This window comes from Pelmatolapia mariae, linkage group LG15 (genome assembly GCF_036321145.2).
Source record: "Pelmatolapia mariae isolate MD_Pm_ZW linkage group LG15, Pm_UMD_F_2, whole genome shotgun sequence".
In the NCBI taxonomy this organism is placed as follows: Eukaryota; Metazoa; Chordata; class Actinopteri; order Cichliformes; family Cichlidae; genus Pelmatolapia; species Pelmatolapia mariae.
Genome location: NC_086240.1, coordinates 14,167,469 through 14,176,117, shown reverse-complemented (window position 1 = coordinate 14,176,117; position 8,649 = coordinate 14,167,469). Strand labels below are relative to the sequence as shown.

Sequence of the window (8,649 nt, the reverse complement as noted above, 5' to 3'; positions counted from 1 at the left end):
ACAGCAGATGAAGAGCAGAAAACACATTTGCTTTATTATGACACAGATATGGGGCCAGGCAGTGCTTACAGAGTTACACCAAGTAGCCTAAACATACAGCATTTCAAAAATCACACTGTTATTACATTGAAACAAATCAGAAACGGCACTTAATGTAGAACTCCCACCCTAGTTTTCCCACAATGGTGACCTTGAACAACCACAAAACAAGCTAATGCTTCAAAACCTGGTAAAACAATCCGATAGCCAGAAATGACAGCAAACATTGTTCTATACATAGGATTTCTCAGCATGATATGAGCGACAGGTGGCTGTCTGATTTTAAAAAAAACCCAAAAAAAACCTTTCCTGTTTTGTATTATTGTGGGGAAAAATGTAAAGGCTAGCGGGGAGGAACGCTGAGTTTCTGCTGGTGATTTTACATTGACAGACTTCTGTGGCCTCGACCGACGGGAATCACCCTGAACTTCCGACAGACTTCCAGCCTCTTCTGGAAAGCGAAACACTTTTTCCCAGAAAGGTGTGACACGGGGGCAAACAGGAAAGTGAGGTAACTTGACCTACAAGGAAATCCCCTCCTTTGAATCGAGACAAAAGCTGGTCGGGAGCAAAGAGAAACTTTAAGCCTCAACCGCACCACAGGAAGGGGGACTACACACTTCTGATACAGTAAAATGAAATTCACATCAAAGTCCCTAGACAGTACTGACGGCAGACTGAACTATACCCCTGGGTCCAGCCTGCTGTTGGTGAAGTCAGCTTCATTATCAGAGAGCAAGTAATTCTCCCGTGTCAATTCACAAGTCATCTTTTGCATAACAGCGCTCAGATATGCTTACTAATGACCATGGGCAATTTAATTTCCTGTTCTTGTGCATCTGAGCAAGCTGTGAACTGATGGTGACACCGATTGTGCTTTGAATGTTTGATTCCTGAACTGCATTTCTCCACATTTTATACAATCTTACTGATGGAGAAACACACGATACATTGTTTTGGGAAAAAGCTACAAAATGATACACAACAATTTAATATTAGTTTATTATTTTTTTTAATCTTTTTTTTCATATATTTCCATATAAAAAGTGTCAGTAACTGACAGTCAGAAAACCTCCTCTCAAAACACTTCCAAATGTACCATTCCTTTTTCATCAGAGTCCTCATCATCATAGTCACTCATTCATCCGTCACCTGTCTCAAATCCACCCTCAGAAGAATGCAGTACTGAAATGATTAACAAAGAAAACAAACAGTAGAGGTTTCACACCTCTGTTCAAAATAAAGAGGGAAAAAAGCTGCTTTTGCACTGGTTAGACTTCCCCAGTGGGGAAATAAGCACAGCTACAACCTCTTGCGTTCGAACGTTATCGAGCGCAGTCCGCCAGGTGTAGGCCCGGCAGGTCCCCGAGCAGCGGGGAGCGCGGCAGCCGAACAACAACAACAACAACAAAGTCTCTGCTCACCAAAGAGCACTTCTTGTATGTTTCATAGAGAAGAACAGAAGAGGTATTCATTTACTGGTAAAATTCACAATCCAAAGCTTTTGAAAAGTGTTAGGGCAACCAGGCAGCTGGGATAAGCGGAAGACAGTTAAAAAGGTGTGGTTAGAGGAACTGGAAGCAAATCCCTCCTGAAAACCTGGTGTCTTAACTTTCTTTTTGATTAGCTTTTTTTTCCTTCCCATCTCCCCCTCACTGGAAAAAAAATAAGAAAAAAAAGGCATCATCAACAAAACAATAAAAAGTTGTCACAAAACCAGAGCTACAGCAGAAGCAAGAAGTCTTCCTTCAAAGTGCCTCGCTTATTTTTTTTTTGAGACGTGAAATTTCAAGACGTACTTTTTTTCCTCCCCCTCTTTCTCTCCATCATCTCTGTGAAAGACAGACAGACACACACACACACACACACACACACACCTCAGTCCTCACAAAACAACTCATCCATGCATCTCCACTCACAAAGGGCTCAGACAGTGTTCTTATTTTCCACACATACTTTCGGATTAGCTTACATTGACATTTGAAATTTAGCTACAAGGTAGAGGAGGGAAGGGGTGTAATGCAGTGGATCTGTAATGGACAGGGGCTCATATAGTGGGGGGTGGGGGGTGGAAAGGGGGTGAGGAGGTGATTTTGGGGATCAATATGACCCCACTGAATACAACATGGGAGCAGCAGCGTCAGCACGTATGCACACTGTGCTGGATAGTTCAGGCACACGTTTAAAAAAAAACAAACAAAAAAAAAAACGTTTATGCGTCCATCTCCAGTTACCGCCAACAGCAACCACAAGGACAACAACTTCTCGTAATACAAAAAAAAAAAAAAAAAAAAAAAAAAAAAAGGTATTCAAGAAACTAAAACACATAACAGTAACGACAGAATCAAAGTGCAGACTGTTTCTGGCTGCACAGCTTTTCTTTCTGGGTATTCACTCCACCAGGAAACAGGTGAGATTGGCAACCTCGGTTGCCGTACGCTGCAATACTTAAACTAGTCCCCCGATGCCTCCGGTGTTGCAGGGCAGGAGTTGGCTCAAGGTTGCCCTCTCTTGGTCAGTTTTGGCACTGCAGGCAACAAACAGTTTGTGGATCCACTTCTGTAGTTTGAGATGTCTTTTCTCCCAACAGTCATTTTCTTGCTCTCCATTTGTTCTGATCTTCTTCTCAACATCCAGCCAGCAAAGCCTCGTCACAACACCGGGCTCTCTTCAATGCATCTCTTCCACAATTTTAATCGAACATCCCCCCACCCTCCCCATTTTTGATTTATTTTCTTTAAATGTCCCAGCAATGATGACTGTAAAATTTAAAAAGAAAGAAAAAAATAAAATAAAAAAAATGGGACAATGAGAACAAGGCCCAGAGCATTTCATGTCATGTAGCGAGTGATCGCTCTCAGAGCGTATAACAGTTCTGCTTGCATTCGCGCTTCCATAAGAAGCAGATTAACGTGAACCTACAGGGGAAGAAGAAAAAAAAGTTATTAGAAGGCTGCACTTCACTGAGCAACTACAAGATCAAATCAGTCAATCCACCCTTTAAATCTCACCTTCTCGGAGTGCTGAAACTGCCTCCAGAAACTCTCATACATTCGTTTGGTGGTCTTCTCAGGACTACACACGATGGTCTTAATATAGATCTTAAAGCTACGGTCCAGGAGCTGGTTGATCTCTCCATAATCATAGTCATCATACCTGAATAAGACATAGCAGTGGTGTTAGTAATGAGGCCACAGAGCTGCCTGACCATTGCGTAAGAAAAAGCTCAAGTGTCTGACCTGATGCCAAACATGCAGTGTATGTAGTTCCAGATGGCCCTGCGCAGCATGCTGGTGTCCACGTCCTTGTGTGTAGCCATGGTGTTGTAGGTCAGGTTGTAGACCATGTGAAACTTCTCGTCCAGCATTTGTCCGACGTCGGGATAGAGCCGGTTGACCAGAGAGAACCCATGGTCCTCCCAGCTGTAGTCCTGCAAAAACAATAAAGAAAATAAGTCAGTAACAGTAGCACAGACCACACCGTGTTTTCACCCCACAAATCATGAGTGTTACGTCTGATGTGCACCTGTGCTCTGAACGTGGGCACTTGCTCCCCTCTCCTGGAGAAGTCCTTGTAGCCATAACTGGGGTCCTCAAAGTGGCGCGAGATGTCTCTCGGGGGGGCTGACTCCTCGTCCTCTGATGTGACCACCAGCATGCTCTCCGTCTTCTCCCTCTCGAAGCGGGTTGCCATCTCCTCCTGGCTGGCTTCCTCATCGTCGCGGCACTCCTGCAGCTGCTTCATCCTCTCCATCAGCACCTCCACCTCACCGCACATGTCCTTTAAGAATGCATAGTCGGGGTTAACCTCTGAAGTCTTATCACCATTTATCCCTCTGCACAAAAACTGCAGTCGCCTACCTGATTGCCGAGCAAATCGTCATGGTGATTAGCGTGACCGTTGCCATTGGCTATATCGCACACGCAGTACTGGCTAAGGGAAGGGGGTCTGAACGTGTGCCCACCGTCACAGTGGATCTCGGGTGTGATGCCACAGCCGAAAGTGAACGAGGCGAGGGAATGGTAGTGTGTGAGCAGGACCACGGCGTGGATTAGCTCTGCCAGAGACCAGCTGTGCTCCTCGGCCTTCAGAAGACCCTGAGAAGGGGGGGGGGAAGGGAAAAAATCTGTGAGTGATGAAAGCCAAATAATGACTTCAATATCGCTGACCTTTCAAGCAAGAAGTGGAAAATATGTTTTCATCCTTCAGTTTCAAATTAAAGCCTCTCTCCCATCACGCTCGATCTGCTCTCCTCTCTCAGTCACTACACCTCTACTGCTAAAACCCTCCAATCTGTCCAAATCCTACAGCTGCAACTATACTCTAGCCTCCACCCATGATCTCAGCTGGTTACATCAGACTTTTCACATCCACATCCACCCCTGCAGACCCTGCCTGTCTTCTCACCTCAATGTGTTCCTTGGTGAGAAGCCACGGTCGGTGGGCCAGGATTTTGTTGAGCTCTCCGAGATGCTGCAGCTTCTGCGGGGCTTCAAAGAGGCCGTTCAACCACTTGGGATCTCCCCCGACCTGAAGGAAGTCGTTGACGTGCAGGTTGACTAAGTAGGAACACTGGTGTCTGGCTGCTGCCTGCAAGACATGCGAAAAAGCGAGATTTACGACTTCGCACAGAGAGGAAGTCGACCTGGTTTTATTCTGAGAACGTCAGAGGCCACCTGGCCATACCATGATGCCGATGTAGTGTCGGTAGTGCAAAGGCAGGGGTCCGTCCATCTGTAGCAGGTAGTGCTGCGTCCGGAGAAAACTCTCCAGGTACTGTGGATGGAAACCCATCACGAGGGAAATGTTATCCAGGCGGCCGAGGGCTGCAAACGCATCCTCAAATATCGATTGAGTCCTGGAGTCCACTTTACTGATTTGGAGGATCTAGTCAAAGAGGACATAAATAAATCAGCTGATTCTTCTCTTAATTTCATATTTGAGGTCTGAAGTGAGGTTACAGTCCGTCTGGTACCTCTTTTTCAGGGATAAATCTGCTTGGTCCGTTACCCAGAGGTCTTGGGATCCGTATTCCCAAGTCCTGCAAAACAAGAGAGGGAGAGAGAAACACACAAGGCTTTTAAATCTCAACGCAAAACAGAGCAGATAAACTTCCAGTACCGAGCACCACTTCTCATTTTTGCAGTCACCAATTTTTAACCCCAGCAGTGTGAGAACCCAGAGTGACTTTCTTTAAATGTTTGACACCAGTAAACCTGCAGAGAAATACTTTAATATCCGAGTTCAGACTGTGGATGCTTCTCGCAACTATTGTCAGTGTCAGGAACAGAATTTACGCTTAAAAGCAAAAAATAAATTGACCCCAATTCACCTTTGATGGGATACCCAACACACAAAGCGCGTCGGTCTGCTCGGATTCAAAGTTAAAAACACAATAGAAACCCTTGCACTGCCTCCTTTATGCCCTGTAACTTTCCGCTGCTTGCCGAGACATGTCTAGCAGCGGACACCGTCCCGCAGCGCACAATGAAGCCGATGAATGAATGACCACTAATTGTACATTAATCGGCAGTGACACTCATTTTAAAACACGTCAAACTCACAGGTCGACTTCCAGAAACTCAAAATGAGCAAAGAAACCAAACTCCACGGAGTGTTTCTTAGTTCAGATGATCTATAACTCCCGAGTCGTAAACAAGCCCGGACAAAAGGCTGCACTGCAACTCGTTCTTTAAAGAGGAAAACGTCGCTTTTAAACAAAAAATTAAACGCCACATAAGCTAGAGAAATCCCGGCTTAGATCACCGGAGCAGGCTCACCGACAGCTGCCTTTTCTTTTTTTTTTTCTGTTTGTACCCCCCTCTCGTCTTTCTCTTACCTTCTTGCCCAGCCGCTCACAATGGGTGCATATCTTGAACAAGTCTGTCACCGCAAACGAATGATTTTCCACGTTTTCTGCCGGTGCGACCGCGTGCCTCATCTCGCGTTCTCGCTGCACCTGTGTCGTTTCAGCGGCGTAAAAAAGGCGAAAACATGTAATCTTGATGCCTGTCGCCTCCTCTCTTTGTTCCTCCGGGCACTGGGCACAGCGCTCGGCAGTCAGCTGTTGCAGCAGAATGCGCTCCTCTCTCGCTCATACATTCGGTAAATAAGTCGGGGCTCGCGTGATCGACGCGCTCGGCAACCAATCGCATGAGGAAAACAGCTTCCGGCCAGCCAATGGTAAATCTGGAGGGCGGGGGTAAAGCGCGAAGAGGAGGAGGAGGGGTGCGGGTGAGCTGAGAGACACCCCCCTCTAAGAAAATATCATCACTTCTCTCTTTTTCTTTTGTTCCCTGCTGCCAATAATTATGATTGCATTTACTGTCATGTATTAAGCTCTGTGTGCCGACTGATACATGCAATCAGTACAGGATGATAGAGGCTTGAGGCTGAAATCAATACCACCCTGTCGCGCTTATCACATTGCAGGAATGCTTAAAATAGTTCTTGCTGACAAAAATGGAGCTTGAACATGGAGTCTGCGTGGGTTAATCTGGGAGTCTATCTGTGCATTCAGGGAAAACAACAACCACTCAAAGCCAGCTCCAGCATGCACCACCACCTTCCCCATTGGCTTGTTGCTGTACTGGAGGGCAGGGGGGGTGTAAGCTGAGCCCCCAGCTCGCCTTGAGTAGTGGAAACAGAAAAAAAAAAAGTAGAGGTCCACTGTGCAAAGATCATCGAGATGGATCGGTGCAGGACCTGCTGCAACAACAGCCCTTCAGTTGGTGGTTTTCCACCGCAGCCTATCACACCACAGATGCTGCCACTTCTCCACCAATCAGGCTGACCGAAGGAGTTCTTTTTTTAAAAGCCAGGAGGAAGCAAAGATAAGAAAGGCAGCTCTCTTATGGCTTTGTTTATCCCAGCCGACAATAACACATTCAGTAGAACGGCATATAACTGGTTTATCACATCGCAGTGGTTCACAAAGTCAATGATTACTCAGAGGGATATCACATGAGACGATCAGGAAAACAACTGTGCGCGGTGCAAACTTCATATTTATACATCTGATTTCATTCACACAGGTTATTTTTATTTTGTTTTAGGTGCAAGATGCAGGGCATTTATATGTGAAAATCTTTATAAACAGGAGGTAGATGGTTCAGCAGCACATGTGAGTCAAATGTTGTTTCTTCTGGACTGCCAGCAACCACATTACAAAAGCACTAACGCATCCACAAAGTGGCTGCAAAGACACACAGACAGACACACGATATTTCAAGATAACATGTTTCCCAAAGCAAATGGAGCTTTTCTTTTAAGAGATTTCACACAAACTCTTTTCATGGGGAGAAAAGTTCAACAGTGTGCTTTAAGTTTTAAGAATCCATAGAGTTTGACAAACTTTGTCCTGAAATTGGGTAATCTTTACAGCAACAGTCATGATTAAATCAGCATTTGGACCGACTCCGGAGGAAGAGCCAATAAAAAAAACAAGCTAAATATAGAAAACGATGAGTAAAAAGAGGAAGTCAAGAAAAGGCAAGTCTGACCCTGCACTCGCCAATCAAGAGCCTGCCCTGCCAGTTTGTCAACCCACTACAAGTCCCCAGTGTCGATAACGTGATAGTACGATGTTCAGCAGGTTCATTGTGTGTACCCCACACCCCCTTCTCCTTCCTCCACCTTCATCACCAACACTACCCACTGCCACCACTAACACCACCTCTGCCAGTCCCTCTCCTGATGCCACAGGGTGGGGTGCAGGGCAGCAGTAAACATGTTCCCAGGGCTGGAGTCAGCACTCCCAGGGCTGCCGGGAGCCCCATGGCTCAGCAAAGCTGCAGAAGAGGCTTGTCAGCGTTCGGGCTGACGACACACCAAACCTTTTCACATAAAAGCGCTTAGGCGCGGGGGTCCGGCCTCGCAGACAAGGCCAAACACTATTGTCAGAGTCCACGCACCGACTACGCAGTAGGCTTTACTGTACTCACATTTAGGGGGGAGGGCGAGTCTCTGTGATTCAGGGAATACTGTACATGCCCCTACCTTGATTAAGGCTATGATTTCCTTGGGTGATAACAAGCTTTATGTTGGGTTTTTTAGTCAGTACACAGTCCTGAATTACATAAACAACACACATGCTTTTTAACACTGAGCAGACTCTTCCGAACCGCTAAACCTTGTGTGTTTCCTCATTTGTCTTGGGTGTTGACACAATTTAACAAAACCTAACTGAACTGCTCACCTCAATATGTGGCGCCTCTAAGACTTTGTACATTCCCGTGTATCTTCTGAAGCTGATTCAGAACACAGTGTGACAACTAAAAAAACCACACTGCAGGTGTCTCGGGGGAGTGTGAGGACCTACATCTTTAAGCGTCTCAGTTATTGGTTTGATGTCAGCGACAGTGACGTTGATTTGCACGCTTTGTTCTTGAATGGCTCACTGCTGCAAGAGAAATAAGGCCACAGATCCAATGAACGCTTTAAATTAAACTGAAAGGATTACTAGCTGTTACTGGGCGATTAGCAAGCGACCTTTGAGATTTGGGATGGCCGCTGACCCACCCTGAAGATGTCACTGTGTGTGTGTGATTGGATCAGGGTTAAGAGAACACTGGAAAGATTAGTTATAATGAAGGGATAGACTTCTGCAAA

At 45.9% G+C, this 8,649-nt stretch overlaps 1 protein-coding gene across 2 annotated transcripts in view; it reads right to left on the bottom strand.

The window, feature by feature from the left end:
* Positions 1-8: 8 nt before the first annotated feature.
* sesn1 (sestrin 1) overlaps positions 9-8,649 on the bottom strand; it is a 65,813-nt gene continuing 57,172 nt past the window's right edge. The window contains exons 1-9 of one of the 2 annotated variants that reach the window (XM_063495511.1): positions 5,879-6,125; positions 5,015-5,080; positions 4,726-4,926; positions 4,447-4,629; positions 3,900-4,136; positions 3,565-3,819; positions 3,279-3,469; positions 3,051-3,195; positions 9-2,957 (exon numbers count right to left, since the gene is read on the bottom strand). In XM_063495511.1, coding sequence (XP_063351581.1) covers positions 2,871-2,957; positions 3,051-3,195; positions 3,279-3,469; positions 3,565-3,819; positions 3,900-4,136; positions 4,447-4,629; positions 4,726-4,926; positions 5,015-5,080; positions 5,879-5,980 — 1,467 coding nt within the window. In that variant the 5' untranslated portion in view covers positions 5,981-6,125 and the 3' untranslated portion in view covers positions 9-2,870. Of the gene's footprint in view, positions 2,958-3,050; positions 3,196-3,278; positions 3,470-3,564; positions 3,820-3,899; positions 4,137-4,446; positions 4,630-4,725; positions 4,927-5,014; positions 5,081-5,878; positions 6,126-8,649 lie in introns of those variants that run through there. The other variant, XM_063495510.1, reaches the window with a different exon arrangement.